The sequence below is a fragment of the Corvus brachyrhynchos genome, unplaced genomic scaffold (assembly GCF_000691975.1).
Source record: "Corvus brachyrhynchos isolate BGI_N302 unplaced genomic scaffold, ASM69197v1 scaffold175, whole genome shotgun sequence".
Taxonomy (NCBI): Eukaryota; Metazoa; Chordata; class Aves; order Passeriformes; family Corvidae; genus Corvus; species Corvus brachyrhynchos.
Window position 1 is genome coordinate 3,441,082 of NW_008238448.1, and position 18,069 is coordinate 3,459,150.

The 18,069-nt window shown below is 40.3% G+C and overlaps 1 protein-coding gene across 1 annotated transcript in view; it reads left to right on the top strand.

Annotated features, from left to right (window-relative positions):
* The window catches only part of EGF (epidermal growth factor), a 59,323-nt gene that overhangs the window by 30,851 nt on the left and 10,403 nt on the right, over positions 1–18,069 (top strand). The window contains exons 12-21 of the mRNA XM_017736736.1: positions 585–733; positions 2,288–2,392; positions 4,106–4,329; positions 7,587–7,754; positions 8,479–8,628; positions 9,062–9,208; positions 9,858–9,974; positions 11,005–11,130; positions 13,285–13,404; positions 15,379–15,529. Of these exons, the coding sequence (XP_017592225.1) occupies positions 585–733; positions 2,288–2,392; positions 4,106–4,329; positions 7,587–7,754; positions 8,479–8,628; positions 9,062–9,208; positions 9,858–9,974; positions 11,005–11,130; positions 13,285–13,404; positions 15,379–15,529 (1,457 nt within the window). The remainder of the gene's footprint in view (positions 1–584; positions 734–2,287; positions 2,393–4,105; positions 4,330–7,586; positions 7,755–8,478; positions 8,629–9,061; positions 9,209–9,857; positions 9,975–11,004; positions 11,131–13,284; positions 13,405–15,378; positions 15,530–18,069) is intronic.

Genomic DNA, 18,069 nt, shown 5'->3' on the forward strand with positions numbered 1-18,069 from the left:
TTTCCCTACCAGCAAGGAACTTTTCTTTTGACCCCAAACTAAAAAACCTCTCCTAGAAATGTTAGAGCGTTACAGAATAGACACCCAGTAAAAATTAAGATAGCTGCAAGATGAAGGAGGGGAAAAAATAGAAGCAAATTTTTTTACTCCTTTTCCCCTTCCCAGCTCCTTGATATGCATAGAGCTCTACTCTCTTCTCCATGCTTCTCTGTTTTCAACATAAGCAGCCAGTGAAATGACAAGGTCCTTCTTTTTGCCTTCTCCAACTTTTGCTTCCTCAGCTGTGCTTCATGTGAAGTAGCTGCTGGCTGAAACAAAACCACAGGATATGTAGAGGGCTGTATATAGGGCAACCAGGATTTACAGCTAAGCACAAGCTGCCTGTAGAAGTCATCCTGGTTGAAGGATAAGTGCTTTTTTACTTGATCAGGGATCACGGGTTACCTGTGCAGCCTTTTGTGAATAAGCGGTTTAGGGAATTTCCAAGATGAAAAAGGTATTTTAGAAATGGAGATACTAGACAGGGGGGGAGAGTAGAAAGTGAGATGGGAACTAATGACACCTCATCTGTTATTTATTTACAGATTTACTTTGCCCATATCGCCCTGAAATGGATAGAACGAGCTAATCTGGATGGTTCAGATCGTGAAAAGGTTATTCATGAAGCTATAGATACACCCGAAGGCCTTGCTGTGGACTGGATTAACCGTAAATTGTATTGGACAGACAGAGGGTACATGCTCCACAGTGCATTTATGTTGAAGCATGCCATAAAATATTTGGAATAAATGACTGCTGATACAGAAATAGCTGAGATATCACTCTAATTCGGGAGTGCTTCACATTCTGACTGGGTAGTTGTAGTCTCAAGTATATACAGTAGGAAGGATCTTTAAAACTAAAATGCTGGAAGTTCACTTTCAGCCTGCTATTGTATTTTTATCTTTGTCTTTCCAGAAAGCAAGGGTTTGGACTCAGTTGCAAGGAATCTAAAGCATGCACTGCATATATACAAACACGTATGTGCACATGCGGGTGTGAATATATTTGCTTACACTCTTCTTTATATACATACACTGCATGTGTGTGTGTATAGGTATATCTTTATATATTCATATAAAAAAGAATATTACTGTACTGAGCACGTCTTGGACAGAAATCAGTGTTGTTGGCAGCTAGAACCATGCTATTGGGGAGCCTTTTTTTATTATCTCTGATAAAAGAGGAATGACCACTGCCAGACAATATGACCACCTTTCAGCTGATACCTAACCTTATGTGCAGAGGGAAACAAAACTGACCTTTGATGAAAAGGCAGTGTCAGATCACAACAAGTAATGAAGACTCCTTGGAGAGTGGTCATGAGCTTTCAGTATGATCCATAATTCATTAGTCAATAAAAAATAATTTCAACCTCCTTCTCCATTTTAAACATTCTGCTAGTCTACTTCCTTGCTTCGAGGTACAATCTTGTCACATGACTGTGCTGCTGTAGAAATATGCCCACGTTTCTTGTGAAATGGGAGATTATGGTGCTTCTCTCCATAGGACAAGAGTTCAGGGAGAATGTGAGAATTTGAACCTGCGACTTCCTTTTCACCCACTGCATTTACTTGCTTGTATTTCACATTTCCAGGAATATATTTCTCCTTCCATCTCTGTGGAGCCTTTCTTTGAAGGTTCAAAGAAGCATGGAAGGCTGTAGGCTTGCTTGCAGGTAGATGCTGGTATTTCTTTGGCAAGGTGAATATTGCAGCAATAAAATCAGTTTTCGGGAAAAAAGGTGAATTGGAAGATTGCCAGTGTATGAGCAATCTTAAGACTCTTAGCCTCATTCTTTCCTGCAAAATAGATGTAATATGTAAAATGACCAGTGATTTCTGGATGAAAAATGCTATGTAAATGTACTAATTTAAAAAAATTCTTTATACATTTGGTAATGGTATTCAGTTAGGAGCTGGTTTTCCTCCTGACTCCCTTCAAAGCTAGCATTTCTCTATTAGTAATCATACTTGCAATTCATTATTCGCCCAAAGAAGGAGAACTTCATGTCTTCTGCAGAGCAGCAGGTATTTTATCATCATGCCCTGGACCAGATAATGAAGCTGTAACATGAATTACTTGTTGATAAAACAACTAGACATCCCACATCAGGAGGATTACTTCCTGTCACTGGGAAATTATTTATTACAACTAAACTAAAGCAATGCAAAATCTTAGTACATTCAGCCCAAGAAGATAATTAAAAAAGATAGCAGGGAGGGCCTAACAGTGCTCTGTGTTGCAGGAAGGTGTGCATTGAAAGGAGCAATCTGAATGGAATGCAAAGAAAAATGATCATCTGGGAGGATCTCTCCCAGCCCCGAGGGATTGCCATTCACCCATTTGCTAAGTAAGGAGTGATAAACACAGTAAATCATGCAATACTTGTGGAGGATTTTTTAAAATGAGCATGCAAGCCTTGCCCTTTTTGGCAGTCAAAACGTGCATTAGTCTTGTGCTGGGTTGGTCATTGCCTTGCAGAGTTGTGTGAACTGTAATGTTTTATTGCAGGGTTTCTGTCATGAGTTGGGACATGTTCATTTCTCATATAGATTTTAGAAGAAAGTAATAGAAGCATTAATGATACTGTATGCAGTTTAAGCTAAAGAAAAGCATGAGCAACTGAGGTCACTGACAGCTGTAGGTACCACACTAGAAACTTTGATAGTTCCATATCTATTAGTGTGAAGAAAGTAATCACTTTTAACCAGTAGTGCTTACAAAACAGCCATTTTTTGGTTCGCGTTTCAGTTTCAGAGAAAACTAAACCTAATTTACTGTTCTGGAGATTTCTTGTTTAAAATGCACCTTATATCTTCTTAATTAGTGTTGAAATGATCACAGGAGTTTTAGCCATTCAAATTCCTGATGAAATTCTGGCTATTTCAATCAATGGCAAAGTCCCATGGATTTCAGTCAATATGCTTGTAGTAGGAGCATTTTAAATCTGGTCTTTCAAATTTTGTTTTGATGCTCATATCCTGCTGTAACTAAGTACCGATTAATCAAATAAAGAAGCAGGGTTGGGAGGATGTTTTTTTAGCTTGCCTCTGGACATAAAAGACCTGAAAGAATCTTTCAGTAGAGGTTGAATGCTATAGAGACATTTTTCAGGAAAACTTTGAAGAAAGCTAGCTTCTGGAAGATTGTTTATTAAAATTATTTGTAGAGGAAAAAAGTGCAAAGGGAAAGGGAGGAGGAAACATCACTAAAACCTTTCTTTTTAGAAAGTTAATGATGAAAGGATGAACAGGCATTATGACAATGTCCATAGCTGTAAATATTTAAGAGGGATGTGAAACACAATCAAGGCTCTTAAAAATACTGATCCCTGCATGACTGGAGCAAAACTGCTTCTGTAATTAAATCTAAGTGAATCCCTTATAATAATAATTTCAGTAAACCTGACAGAGGCAACTGATGCCTGGGAAGATGAGCCCAAACTTCAGACATTATTTACAATTTTAGCTGTCCCCATTTTGAGTTACCTTCTAGCATAGTCATTGAAAATCACTAAACACTCAGTGAGTAACACACAGGAGTCTAGAGGGAGACCCCGAGAGTCACGATTTTATTAAAAAGAGAAAGGCTCTGGGTCTGATACTCTGGTCTGTTTTTTTTTAAAACAACCTGCCTACTCTTGCTTGTTTTCCATGGGTAATGGGTAATTTTGGTTTCAGCTGTGTATTGTTACATCTTTGTTTAGGCAAGGGTCTGGCTAATGCATCATTTTCTGTGGTCTAAACCACCATCAGCTGTCACATGGAAAATACAAAAGCAGATATGAACAGCTGGCAGTTAGCATAGTCAGGAGCTGTTTTCCAAAGGTTTCATGCCAGTGAACAGAGTAAGGATTCTGCATAAGTCCCAGTGTAATCACCTGGAGTCTTATGGCAAGTATGAAAAGATCAGCAGCCAATATGTTTGCTTGAAGTGTGCCCTTTTTCTCCTGTGACTCAGGGCTGTATTGCTCTGATCTGACCTTTCTGCTTTGAAAGAACTCCATGGAGAGGAGGACAAACATTTACTTACTGACTTCCTGTATTCATTTTGTTTTCTGAAGGAGATTATTCTGGACTGACATGGGGGTCAACCCGCGGATTGACAGCTCTTCATTAGAAGGCTTCGATCGCTGGGTCATAGCCAGCACTGGCCTGGTGTGGCCCAGTGGAATTGCTCTTGACTACCTGGCTGACAAGTTGTACTGGTGTGATGCTAAACAGGCTGTGGTTGAGAGCGCAAACCTGGATGGTTCTGGTCGTCGAATTCTTGCACAGAATGATGTAGGTGAGGCTTTGGGGTTGATAATTATCTACTGCTGCTTGTCCATGTGCATCTACATCTGCATATGTGCATGTAAATTACTGGCCAGCTGCTGTGCTGTATATCCCATGCAACTCTCTGTTGGGGTTAATGACAGCACTTAAGTTCTTCACTCTGTTACCCAGCTGACTTCTATTCATTTTAGCAAAAGTATGTCTTTCTAACACTCACTGATTTTATTAATGAGTCACTTTGAAGGACTTCTCTGCCTTCACAAAAGAATGAAAAGAATCAAAACATTAAAAATGTCATTTGTTTTTCCCATGCGTGGCTGCTTAGTTTAACTCAGGTTTTGCTGTGCTTATTGCATCAGGGAGTTATATTGACATAAGAAGAAATGGAATTAACGTGGATTGCTAAGGTCCTTGAGCAACAAACCTGCATCTGCAATGTTGAACACTGGAATGAGTCTAAACACACAATTGATAGCAAATGAAAAATGATTTTACAAAATGCTGGTGGTTTTTATGACTGAGATTTCTACTGCATGACACATAACTGTGTTGTCCTGGAGGAAGAGAACAGAAGTGTTGGCAACAAGGAGCTGATGTTGTACCACTCCTAAAGTAAACCATGTGTTTAAGAATCTTGTACACAGCAAAACAGTTTCTGAAGAGGGCAATTCCTTTTGATCATGGCATCTCTCTGGGGACCATTTTGTAGGTGTGCATACAAAACATGGGCAGACTGAGGACTTGTAGCTCAATACCATGACTGCCGTGGGTAACTTTATGGTTACTCTGTTGAGCAGCCTCTGTTCGAGTCTGTGCTCTGGGAAGGCTTGTGTTCATCACCTAAGTCAGATACCCTCCCACTCCTTTGAAGGTGAGGAGAGTGAGTTCCTCGAGGAATCAGTGTTCTCCAGTTTATACGACATCAAAAAGCCTGAGAGAGTTTCCAGCCTTCCTCTGTCTTCCCCTGCTGTGCATATTCTGCTGTATGCTCCACCTTGCAGCAGATCTGCAAAGGAGAACCTTGAAGTCTGATCAAAGTTTCATTTTGTTTCCCCACAAGGAGTAAGACAGTGTCTTACAGGGAGAAAACAAAGAAGGAGAGCTAGGAGCACTATAGAAACATGGACTATGAGAATGGAGCAGTGATACGGCTGTTTGGAGGTGAGAGAAAAGGACATCAACCTCTGTATGCAAGGAAGTGAAAGAGATGAAGACCTGTAGGGGTATGAATTTAGAGAAGCATGTCCTGATATTTTGCTAATGCTGTTAGTGAGACCAGAATTCAGTTTTTGTTCTGAACAGCCGTACACTGGAGGACGGGAAGGTGGCATGTTGGGCTGTAACATGAGTTTTTATTACAGCAGCTCCCTCTAGTGCCCCTGTACTGAGAGCTCATTCAGTAGAGCTGCATTCAAAAATAGGTAAATTATTTCTGCTCTTCCGCCTAAGCCCGTTTTCAGCTGTGAGTAAACCAGCCTGTAGTAACCTGCCCAAGGCAACGAAGAACACAAGCATCCCTTTTGTTTATGCAGTGGGTTGCATTTGCACTGTTCCTGCTATCTCCACTGACTGACACTACGCTTCTAATTTTAATCCTTAATGTATTTGCAAAATAAGAGGTTAATAAATTGCTGGTCAAAGCAGGGTGCTGTTTGGGAATAGTGCAAAAATTGTGAGCAAATGTTTGGGTGAGAACAGTATCTAGATCTTGGTCTAGTTGTCCAAATTTAGTGGAATGAAAAGGTAAGAACCAAGGTCAGTGATTGAGAATGGGTCAGTGGAGGCAGTGAGGTGCCAACAATACACTCTTCAATGTAACACTTAAGAACACTTAAAAAGGGTCTTATAAATTTCTTTTTAAAGGAGTGGTTTTTTCAGTTCATTTGAGGTGAATTTAAGATATAGTAACACATACTCCTTCCCCAAGGTTCTAATTTATCTGACCTTTTGTTTGCTTCTTTGCTTGTCTTTGATTCAAAAAATTTTTTTTAAGCCAATATATATTGGGATCCCAATTTCTTTACTGAAATTAAACATCACCTAATTGAGGTCTTACATTAAGAAGCAAAAGCACAGATCATAAAAACCATGTGCTTACAAAACATACTTTTCAGAGGGGATCAGACTGCAATGCACACTGAGGCTCTAAGGACCAGAACAAAGCAAACCTGCTTCAGCCAGGAAGCATCCACTCTGAAGCCAGGTGTACATCCATGGAAGAACAGCATGTGTTCTTACCTTCCATTGCAAGTATCTTGCCCAAAGGCTGCCTTGAAAGCAGGAGATTTCTGAGTGTATAGAAAAAATGCATCATCCCATATGGACTAATGACAATTTTCTATCATGAAGGATTAGAAAGAGTCAGAATCATTTTGTAAAAATCTTTATGTCTGCCATTATATATATGAAATTTTCCTGTGGATTCTGAATTGCTGAGCTTATCTCTGAAAGTCAAACTGAGGATCTGAGTTTTCCTAGTGCACGTAATGCTGTGCCACCAAGGAAAAGTTCCTGTGCTCTGAACTTGGGGTGGAATTTCTCACATTGTTAGTCATGTAATTGTTAGATGCCTGGTTAAAGCTGGTGTCTAGGATCTTGTTGTCATCAGTGAAAAGAGAGGAAGCTACCTGGATGACCTATTGCCTCCCATGGTTTATGTTGGCTGGTTATATGCGTGTGTGGCCCCCCTGCATTGCACTTGTGTGTACTTTTGGCACTTGCAGAGACCACACACTGGCTTTGGGGCCCTACCACGAGTCTGTGGCTGCAGTATCTGTAGCTCCCAGGCTGCCTCATGCCAGGTTGCTTATGCAGGATGACACACGCCCTGAGCTCCTTTCCTCCTTGTTATGTGAAGACCACAGAAGGAACTGTGTACCTCAGCAGCTCTGTGCTGGGCCACTTGGAGACAGAGGAGGGAGGTACCCCAATTCTGAAAGGCTGGTCCCAATGCTGCCTCAAGAAATGATGATGTATGAGGTAGAAGCATCCTGTGAACTAGATCTGGTTGGAAGTCAGCAGAAGTGTAGAGACTGTACTGAGTCAGGCAAGTGTCATAGCCTCCTTTGCTAAGAGCACAAATAACATGTGCCCGTGGTCCCCTGCTCACAGCCACTTATCCCTCTCCATGAGAAATCAAAGTGGAGCACTGGCTATGGCTAGGCCCCTGTGTTAGAAGTGGACCTATATGCAGATAATGCTTTCCTTTACAGGGTTTCTTGTGTATGTCCTACAGATGTGGAAATGATAAACCTCGTGTCTTTGTAGGCCACCCTTTTGCTGTAGCGGTGTTTGAGGACCACCTGTGGTTTTCTGACTGGGCTAGGCCATCACTAGTGAGGGTGGACAAGAAGACCGGCCAAAACAGGGTACGTCTTCGAGGCAGCATGCTGAGACCCTCATCAATGGTTGTAGTTCATCCTTTGGCGAAACCAGGTATACTGCAAAAATTAAGCAGTCATTCCCTTCCAGCCTCCTCCTGTTCACTGATATCAGTAGAATAGATGTCCCTGGGGAAAGGATTATCTTCTCAGAAACAGACTCTTTAAAAAGCCTTGCATAGTCAGATTGGCATTTATTGAAAGTATCATGTGGGCATGTGTCCAAGGAATGCTGGCAGATTTATGTTCATGCCCAAGAATAGATGCTGATCAATTGCCATGAGTCTACCACAGTCTTTCAATTCCTATTTATCCTAGTCTATTAGCACCCTGCACACACCAATAATAATAAATGACATGGAGAAAGATTTTGTGAGATCTATTAGTTTTTGATCAAGTAATTTGATTTTCTGTTGGGAACAGTCTCCCCGTAAGCAGAAAAGAGTATTTCAATAGACCAGGATTGAGAGAAGGTAAGGTTCCTTATGTCCTTGTAAAATTAGGACTCTAAATATTAAAGGAGAAATAAAGGAAATAAACTAATAAAAAAATGTGTTACAGGTATTAGATACAGAGTGCATGAATCTCTTCTCCTGCCAGGGGCTAGGTGATAACTTCTGTGCTTTACTATATGAGTCTGTTAAATAAAAATAATAAAATTTAAAAAATCTTAGCTTTTGTCAGTCCTTACTCTTTTCCAACTGCTTCAACTGTGCATGTCTAAACAGCGATGTTGACTGAAGAAGCAGCTTGTTAAGTTTCCTGTTTTTCCTCATTAGGGACAAATCCTTGCCTTTATGAGAATGGAGGCTGTGATCAGATCTGTGAAAACAGTTTTGGAATTGTCCATTGCAAGTGCCATCCAGGATTTGGGAAAACTCAAGACGGGAAAACCTGTCATGCTCTAGGTTCTTCCAACTCAACAGCAGGTACAGTCCTCCAGCTCCCAAAAAGACCCCCCTCAAACCCCTGAGGATCCTGACAGATAGCACTGGAAAAATTCACCTTACTCTAATGTAAGGAATGATGGTTTCTCTGAAGAATGAAAATGCTGGAATTTTGTCCTTGGGACAATAACATGTTGTCTGACCACTGTAATTTTTCCCTTGGCACTTTAGCAGTGAAAAAGATGTGTGCAGTGCTGACAAGTATTGTGAGGAATGAGTCACATGTCTTCTCTTTTGTATTTGAGAAAAATCACCAGTGAGTGAATAATTTGAAATGGTTAGTCTGGGAGGATACCAATGTTTATTTCAAAAGGAAACCACCATGATTATTGGAAAGTAGACAAGTGTTTGAAAATCAGAAGGCTATTTCAATAGATTTAAATAGTCCATGTCACTTTTTTCTTGTCTTTTTCAGGAAGTGTCTCTGTGCACAAGGAGGTAATGCCAATGCCACCACCAGAGACTCTGCTCCAGAGCACAGGGAGCACTGGGATTTTTAAGGATACAGACAATGGGGAAAAGCAGAAAATAATTTTTTTTATGACTGAAATCATGATATCAGGTAGAGTCTGATAGTTATCTTCCCTATAGTTACTCTGAGGCTCTGAACAGGTTTATAGAACAGAAAGAAGTCATAGACTTTAAAGAAAGAAAGGCTCATTGTCAAGACTGGTGGTACTGATGCTCTTAACCTTCTTACAAGAATTTGGGTCTGTGCAATTATTCCAGGGAGGACTGCTTTTTTGTTTTTGTCTATATTCCTTGGCTATATCAACAAACATTGATAATACTGTCCTGGTCTAGAGAACAAACTTTTCCAATTTGGAACACTTGAGGAAATCTCTCCCTTAGATTTTTAAGTATATTGCATTCCTCTAAACTAAGTTAAAGTAAACCCATTGAATTCTATGTATCTTTGATGACAGTAGATCATTAAATTTTACAATAGGTTTTGGATAACATTTTCAAAAATCCTGATACTAAACGACATATGAACTCCATCTAGACAAAGAGAACAGCTGTAATAATTGTATTGGCTTGTCATTATTAATCCCGGAGAGCTGTTTCAAACCTTGACAGTATGTTCTGGTTTTCTTAGTTAGCCAGTTAGTTAGTTAGCTTGTTTGTTTTTCTTTAATATAAGCATACAGTACCTCCTTTGATATTTCCAAATACATCCAGTGGGTTTTTTTGTTTTTCTTATGCTGTAGATGAAGACGACTGCACTGCACTAGAATGTTATGTCAATGCAGAGTGTGTTTTGCTGGAAGATGGTGCTATGTGCCAGTGTTTGAAAGGATTTACCAGGAAGGGGAAATCATGCCATGGTAATAAAAACACTATTATAACTTTTGAAAAATTGTAGATTGGGAGAGAGGAAGAAAATCTATCTCCTTTCACATTGGCAGCTCTGCTGTGCAAGCCATCAGAGAAAGGTCAATAGTATGAAAGGGATGATGAGCAGAGAGCATGTGAGATGAAATGGCTGATTATCACATGCCTTTTTTTCCCCTCAAGCCATGAGTGTTAATCCTATTAATATTAAGAAGCAATAACAGGGATAATAAAAGTATAATGTATTTATTTGTTAAAATTGACTAATTATAAAATCTCAGTCCATAGACATGATAGTTGATGTATAATTTAGACATAAGGAATCTCTTCAAAATTAGTATTCCTGATGTAATGTTTATATAAAAGTGCTGCTCTAGTTTCTTTCTAGCACTAGAAAAAGACTCTAACAGCCATGCAAAACATTGCTCAGGGTGGTCTTTAAACTTTTGGACTTGTTTGCAACATAAATGGAAGAACTTCTTTTCTCTCATAAAGGCCGAGAGGAAGGTTTAGAAATCGAAAAAATACCATTTGGTGGCTAAGCATGAAGACTCAGAAGAATCTGTGTTGCTATAGAAAGGGAAAAACCTTGTAAACTGAAATGGGCATACGTTTCTTTCACTGTAGTACTTTTTTTAAGCCTATGTGTTCCTTCGCAAAACAAAGTTTCCAAATGCTCTCAGAGGTCTTCTCCAACTTAATGCAAACTTATGGTTCTATAATATAAAGCTTTTTTGGAATGAGATCATTTCCTCTGAACAGGTTTTTTTTGAGCAAACGGTATTTGTGATCTCCAGTTGATAGTACCTGGTTGACTCTCTTGGATTTTAGAACACCCCCATCAAATTTCATACCAAAAAAGACCACCAAGTCCTTCTCTCCTTCTCTTCCCATTTGCTTCAGATGCACAAATGCCAAGTGACAGCACAGTCTGAGGGAGACCCATGGTGTAGATGTTTCTGTTCATTGACTGATGTGATGGTTCCATGACCCGCGTGCCCTGTCCTTTGTTTTGTCTCACAGATGTTGACGAGTGTGCTGTAAATATGGACCGCTGCAATCGAAACGTGTCCGACTGTATCAATACGGAAGGGGGCTACGTCTGCAAATGCCTGGAAGGCTACACTGGAGATGGAGTCCATTGCTATGGTATGGGCACGTGTGGGGGCTCTGCTCTGCCTGAAGGGCTGGGGCATTTCTGCCTTTTTGATTCCTTTCTCCCTGTTTGAAGTGTGGTAACCTCAGCAACTCATCAATATGCAAAGCCTGTAGTTGTCAGTGAATATCTCCTCTCAGTGTTTGCACTCTTTTTAGTGGCTATAGAAGGAGAGAGAGGAAGAGTGAAGGGGAGGAGGGAAGTGGAGGTGAAGGAGTAGAGCTTTATTGGAAATCGTTGCCATGAATATAAACGAAAGCAGGTATTGAGTGTGTCATAATACTCATCAAATAATTCCAGGTCTGTTTAATAGGCATGAGGTTCAAGGTGTGACACTGACAACTTGAGTACATTTAGAGTCTTGTTAATAATCAGACCCACTGATTTGCCCATCTAGATCTAATGCCAGGTCTTTAGTTCATTCCTTACGTCTCTTAAATTCTTAATCCATTTTAGTGGTAAATACGAACAGGAAGGTTTTTCTCTCCAATATTTGACTAGCACAGTTTGTTCGGAGCTTTATGAGAGTCTTGGCTTCTCTTTTGTCCTTTTCTTTTTCCTTTTTTACTTTATAGCCTAATTCAAAGCCCATTAAGTTAGAACCAATTCTTATATAATCTTTACTGGACTTTGGTTCTTCAATGCTGATTAGGACGACTGAAAAATTAAGAACAGTATCATTATTATGGGTAGAGTGTGGAAACTATCAGAGGTAGAGGAATCGAGAGGGCCTTCTGCCTGCAGGGGTCAGAGACAGAGCTCATGTCTTTGAGGGTGTCTGGAAGTGCACACAGGAGTGACAAGGTCCTCTTGCCTTCCCAGCACCACCTAGAAGGCAAGTCCTTAGGCAGCCCTGGGCTCTTAATGTCTTATTTACCACTATACTGTGGTATGGCTGTTCAGGATGCAGTACCTTCCACTGTTACTGAAAAGTAGTCTATTATCTTCCTGCAGTCTTTAAGTCCAGAAAACAGATTCTCAGCATTTTATAGAAGATGCAGCATTATTATGAAGTAAACATAACCAAAATTAATTTTGTGTTCGATGACTTGAAATGTACTATGAAAACCAGAAACTGGCAAGCGATTTTGTGGTTCAGTTGTAAATGCCTGCACAGTGTCCAGGAATGTGACAGTGTGTTCAGTGATAACACACAGTGAGTGTATGTTGTCTTGGTGAAATTACATTTCTTGAAATATGCTGCAGCAGTTGTGTTCCCCCTTTTCATTTTTTTTTGTTTTTGTTTTTTTTTTCTTTTTGTATTTAAAAGTGTTCTGAATTTTCTAGACTGTTTTGAGCCAGAGCCTGTTAATTTTACTGTAGAAAAATTCCCAGCAGCTTAAGCAATCATTTCACAGAAATTGGGGTAACAGATCTGTGATTCCCTGAAGTAGATCTGGCACATGTACTCTGCTGACAGTTCATAAAATGAATCAGAGGTTCCCAAACTCTGCCATATAAACCAAAGGTTTCACCTTTGAGGGGAGTGCTTTGGCACTTAGCAGTGTGCAGGTGCCAGCCTGGCAGGAGCTGCTGCTGTGGGCTTTGCAGAGGAGTGGAGGCAGGAGGGAGTGAGAGATAAATACAAGCCTAACATGGTCTCTGAGCCTGCAAACTCTTGTAGTCAGGGAGCCTCTTCACAGTCATTCAAACCCTCACTCATAGAAGTGTTTACACAAACTGAATAAACCTGGAGGTTTCTAGACACTTTTCTTCTACCCAAACTTTTTGTTCAGGCTGAACTAGGTGGGTGGTGCAGGGGTGGGCAGCTCCCCACTCCCAAACCCTTCTGCTGTGTTACTGCAGACATATGGATCCAGGCTGCAAGCTATGACTAGCAATGCCAGGAGAATTCATCTGGTACAAATAATTCTCTTCTTCAACTCTACTGTATTTGTTCCACTTCGTGGGGAAGCCTTTCCCTCCTTCTCCCTGTGGAGAGTTTCTGCAGCAGCACAGCATGCTCTTGCTATAGAAAGTACGCTGGTTGCTTTTCCATTGGGTTTTCCATGAAGGCATACTTGCAGAAGGAGAGATCTTTGGTGTTTTTCCCCACTGCCTGGGGACCGCAGTGCTGCAACTGCTGCCCTTTTAACTGATGCTCTGAGCCATTTCGTTCTTCTAACTGCAGACTCTTTGGGTGACAGATATTGATGAGTGCAAGATGGGGTCCCACACCTGTGGAGAGAACATGACCTGCACAAATACAGAAGGAAACTTCACTTGCTCGTGTGCTGATCATGCCTCTGGAACTGGCATCGGCTGCAGTGAGTAAATAGAATGAGTAAATAAAACAAAGTGGCCCTAAATTAAGAACTGTGTTCTTGGATAAATTGTTGTACCTGGAAACTAAAGGATCCCTGCACAGTAACACTCTGACCAGCTTGTGGATCCATTTAGCATTGCCTTTAGGAGGCTGTTTTGTAGTGGACCAAGGAAAACAGATCCGAGTTTAGTTAGGAAATATCTACATTAAGATTCAATGTGAATTTTTACTGTCTAAATGTAACAACAAATCTATCAAGTGTCATTTACAATCAACAGCAGAAGTAAATACTCCTTGGAAGTAATATTTTTGGGGGGTAATTTCAGCCTGTGCCATTTTTCAAACTCCCTGTGCCTTCTGTTACTCTGCAGAAGGCTAGCACAGGAAATGCACATGATTTAAGTGCCATTTGATTCCTCAGTATAAGCTTGTCTCTCAGTTACAGGCACTAATTGTTCAGAAGGGCTCTGAAACTCCTTAGAAAATCTGATTACCAATTTACTGAAGGGAACTCCTGATGGTTCAGCACTAGTGACTATCCGACCCTCATTTTAGTGCCTCAATGTGGTAGCTGCAATCCTTGAAAATGAGAGTGACTCATTGTTTTATTCTGTGTCACCCTTCTTGGTCAGGGTGAATTTTACTGCAGATTGAGTAACTTTCTGATGATGGAGGGACATTGTGTGGCTGTCACAAAGCTGTTTCTTCAGAAAAACAAGGAAATTGTGGCTTTCTTAAATAGAACACCCATCAGGATTCCCACTCCCATTTCAGTTACTTAATTGTTCAATAGTTTCAGGTGTCACTCAGGAAATTATGATTTTAAATGATGCATGACTTGGAAGCAATGTTTCCTAGGTCCCTCATCTGTCAGTCTGATCCCAGGTCTTCACAGGTGTTAATAAATTGTTTTAGTTCTTTTAGCAAGATGAAATTTTCTTTTCTGAATGCACACACACCTGGGGTTCACTACAATCACTCATCCCTTTCCATTCAGGCTCTTTGCCATGGCAGTTCTCCTGCTAATGAAATTTTAAGACCCAAATGTCATTGAAGGTCATGTTGCAATAAAACTAGTGTGAGTCATAGAACTGATCCCACAATTGTATGAGAATGATTAGGCATGTCTCTGCTAATCCATACTGCTGGAAATTCTTTGCCATGTAGCTGTTTTGTTCTGACCTATAGACTTGTTGTAGCATCAAAGTAGGCATGAAAACACTCCTTTTCTGTAAGGGCATGTCTGCACTGTGGTCATGCTGTGCAGAGAGATATTAGTGCTACCTTTAAAACTAGCTAGTTTGGATAGCTGTGTGGGTGGCAGCACGTGTGATTCAGAGCAGGCTACAGAACCCTTTGAAGAACTGGGTCAATAGGGTTGCCTGCACCCCAGGGTTCCTTGCTCCCCCAGTGATGCTGTCATCTGTACCCGAGCTAGCCTGAAACAATAAAAATGTGTTCTGCCATCACACAGAGATGCAATCGACTGGATGGTAGCAGAGTAGAAATAATCTGCATAAGAATGACAAGTTGCTTGTGAAAACTTCTGAGTCTGAGATCCAAGTGCATGAAATAAAGTCACCCTTCACCTCTACCTCTGACTCTGGTAATTTATGTGTGGTAGAGATTCACCATATGCCAAAGCTGCATAAATTGCAAAAATTATTTCAGAGTAAGCATCTAGACAGTTGGTGCAATTTTTCTTCAGAGCTGGACTCACACATCTAAATAGACAGAACTCAGTCAATCACTGCAGGTCTTTCACTGTAAATCTAAAAATCAAGCATATCTAACAATTTGATCTAAATTTCCGTTTGCCTAAATTTGATAACAACATAAGCAAAAAGGTGAAACACTAGTAATTAATAGAAATTAGATATTTTTACCTAGTTTTGTACCTTGAAGTTCTTTCATAAGATTATGTTGCCAATGAGGCCAAACGTTTGCGATGTCCTTGTGAAACCCTCTGTTTCAGAATCTACCATTGCCCCAACTGCTGTCAGCAATGGATACACTACAAACGCTGTGCAAGGCGATCCTGTAGGATGCCCTCCTTCGTACGAATCATACTGCCTCCATGGGGGAGTGTGCAACTATGTTTCTGATCTGCAAGACTATGCCTGCACGTAAGTCCAGAAATTTGTATTTTCTCTGCTGAAGAGTGGCACTCTTGGAATGCTGCCCTCGGTTAACTGCAGGCAGTGAAGAGTTTGTCCACAAATGATGTTCGTGTCACTCATTAGCATTAGAATCTCTTCTTTCCTGTAAGTTATCAGTGTAATTTTCAGGGCATGGCCACTCTATTCACACCCGTTGAAATTAACAGTAGGATTGGATCTGTTCCCTAAGCACTTGATTCTTTGCTTTGGAAATGGAAGGTAAGTTGTTAAATGACTTAGTGCTCATGGCTTTATGAAAGAGATGCTTGCTCTCTTTCCAGTACGTGTTGCACTGACTTGCACCTCCTTGTTGGCCTCGCTGTTCAGGTGTAGCAGTCACTGGGATGCAAGAGGACATCTCTGTCTTGTCTTCTCTGACTGGGGCCAGGGAGCAGTCTGGTGTCAGCATCTTCCATTTCAGAAAGGCAGAAAAGGATAAGATATAATTGCCCCCTTAAAAACAGGGAGAGTTGCAACGAGACCTCAAAATCGAGACCTGCTTCTCCTGTCAATATTTTTAACCCTGTCAATATTTTTGTGAAGCCTATTTCTGGGTTCCCCAAATGCAGGGGAATACTGATAAAATCAAGGAGAATCTCATCTCTCCAGAGGTCAGCCTTGGCTTGGTCAATGTGACAACCTAGTCCCATGGAGTAATAATCTCCTCAAAACATTTAGTGTTGGCATTTAAGTGTGTAACCTGATTATAATTGAATCTGTACTCCTAATCTTTCTTCAAAATCAAGCATAAAATCTTTACAGTGGGACAAATCCAATGCCTGCCTCCTCCCCTGGGGTCTCAGGTGGTAAGTGAGGACCTGTGCAGGGGGTGGATGCTGTTCCAGGGTAGGCAAATCTCCCTATGTGTCTCAGGCTTTCCTATTTTGAAATTTGAGTGGTCTCCCCTGCCTACAGATCTCTGTACCTGTAAGAATATGAAAGGAATGTGTCTCATGTACACATATGGGAATGAGGTGGGTGCTTTGTGCTGTGGATTTCTTGAGATCAGCAAAGCCCTTGGGCAAAGACATTACAGGAGACAAACTCATAGTCATCTCTGGTGCTTGTTTTGAATTTTTAGTGTAACTTTTAGAGGCATTGTAAACTATCTATTTTTACCTCAGAAGTTTCCTCTCTTGAAATTAAAGAGTCTAAACCTGCAGAACTTTCAAATTGGATCACATAATTCTTTTTTTCTTTTATCTGTTAGGCGTTAGTGCATAATGAGAATTCAAATATACATATTTTAAAGTTTTGGAAGTGGAAGCAGTTAAAAAATTTAAGAGCAACCATGCTTAGCTGTTGGGGTTTGTGTGTGGACGTTGCTGGATTCCATGCCTGCTGAATTCTCACTAGATGGCAGCATTCATTCATGTAGGCTCTAATCTATTAACTACCAAAGGGCAGGAATGGAAAAATGTTATCTAGCAAAAATCACATGCCAGATGTGATTTGTATTTTAAGTAATAAAAGATCTTACACTAGAAAGTAGATCTTCCAGCATGATTGAAATTCATTGTAATCTAACATTAAAAAATTAGCATTTTTACTGCCTTCCAGCACACATGCATTCTAAATTGTGACAGAACGAAAGTGATTGTGCCTGATTTAATAATGAATGCTGATACAATGTTTTCATGATATTAGGTAAAAGCTGCTGCAGGTCAAATCCTGTTTCTTTTTCTCACTTGACTAGCTCTTGGACTTGAGTAAAATCTGACTAATTAGAATTGTGAGGAGTTGAGCCTACATTGCTGAGGGATTGTTATGAATTGAGTAGACTTTTCAATTTTTCCATCTACTATTTATGTGTCTTGCCTTGCACAGTAAAACTAGGCTGGGATTATTTTTGATGTATTTCTCAGTTTCTAGTAATTTTGATTTGAGGGTTTCATGCATTGACAAGATATTTCTATGCTGGGTTTTATAATGGTAAGACCAAACAAATCAACAAAAACTGCCTACAGAAGAAGCTTATATTAAAATTAAGTTTTGAAGATATTTCTAACCCTTAGCATGGGGTTTTTTAAAACACTTTCATTCATCATTAATTTTAAAGTAAAGATTCAGGTTAAAATTTGATTCTCTTAGCCAAATTGCTCTGAAAATATGAGTCAGTCCTGTACTGCTTCCTTTAAAGGAAGGGAAGCTTGCTGCTGAAAGAAGTTAAATGGAAAATCCTGGGGAAACACTAATCACACAGCAGGATTTACAGGATTTAAGAAACTTTTTTTTTCTACTTTTTACCCATAGTAATCTAGTAATTACAATCTCTCTGTGTAACTCTACAGGCGATTCAATACCAGCAAAAATTACAGTGCAAAAAAAATTAAAGTACTTCTAATACTGGATTCTACATGTTCCAACAGCATTCCTTTAAAATAATTTTGTCTTCCCCACTGCAAAATTCAAGCAGATGTTTCTGTAGTGGTGATCAATGGCGAACCAAGGCGCAAGGCGACAGGAGTGGCGGCGTGGGGCTGTGCCCTGCCACCCGCTGCAGCGTG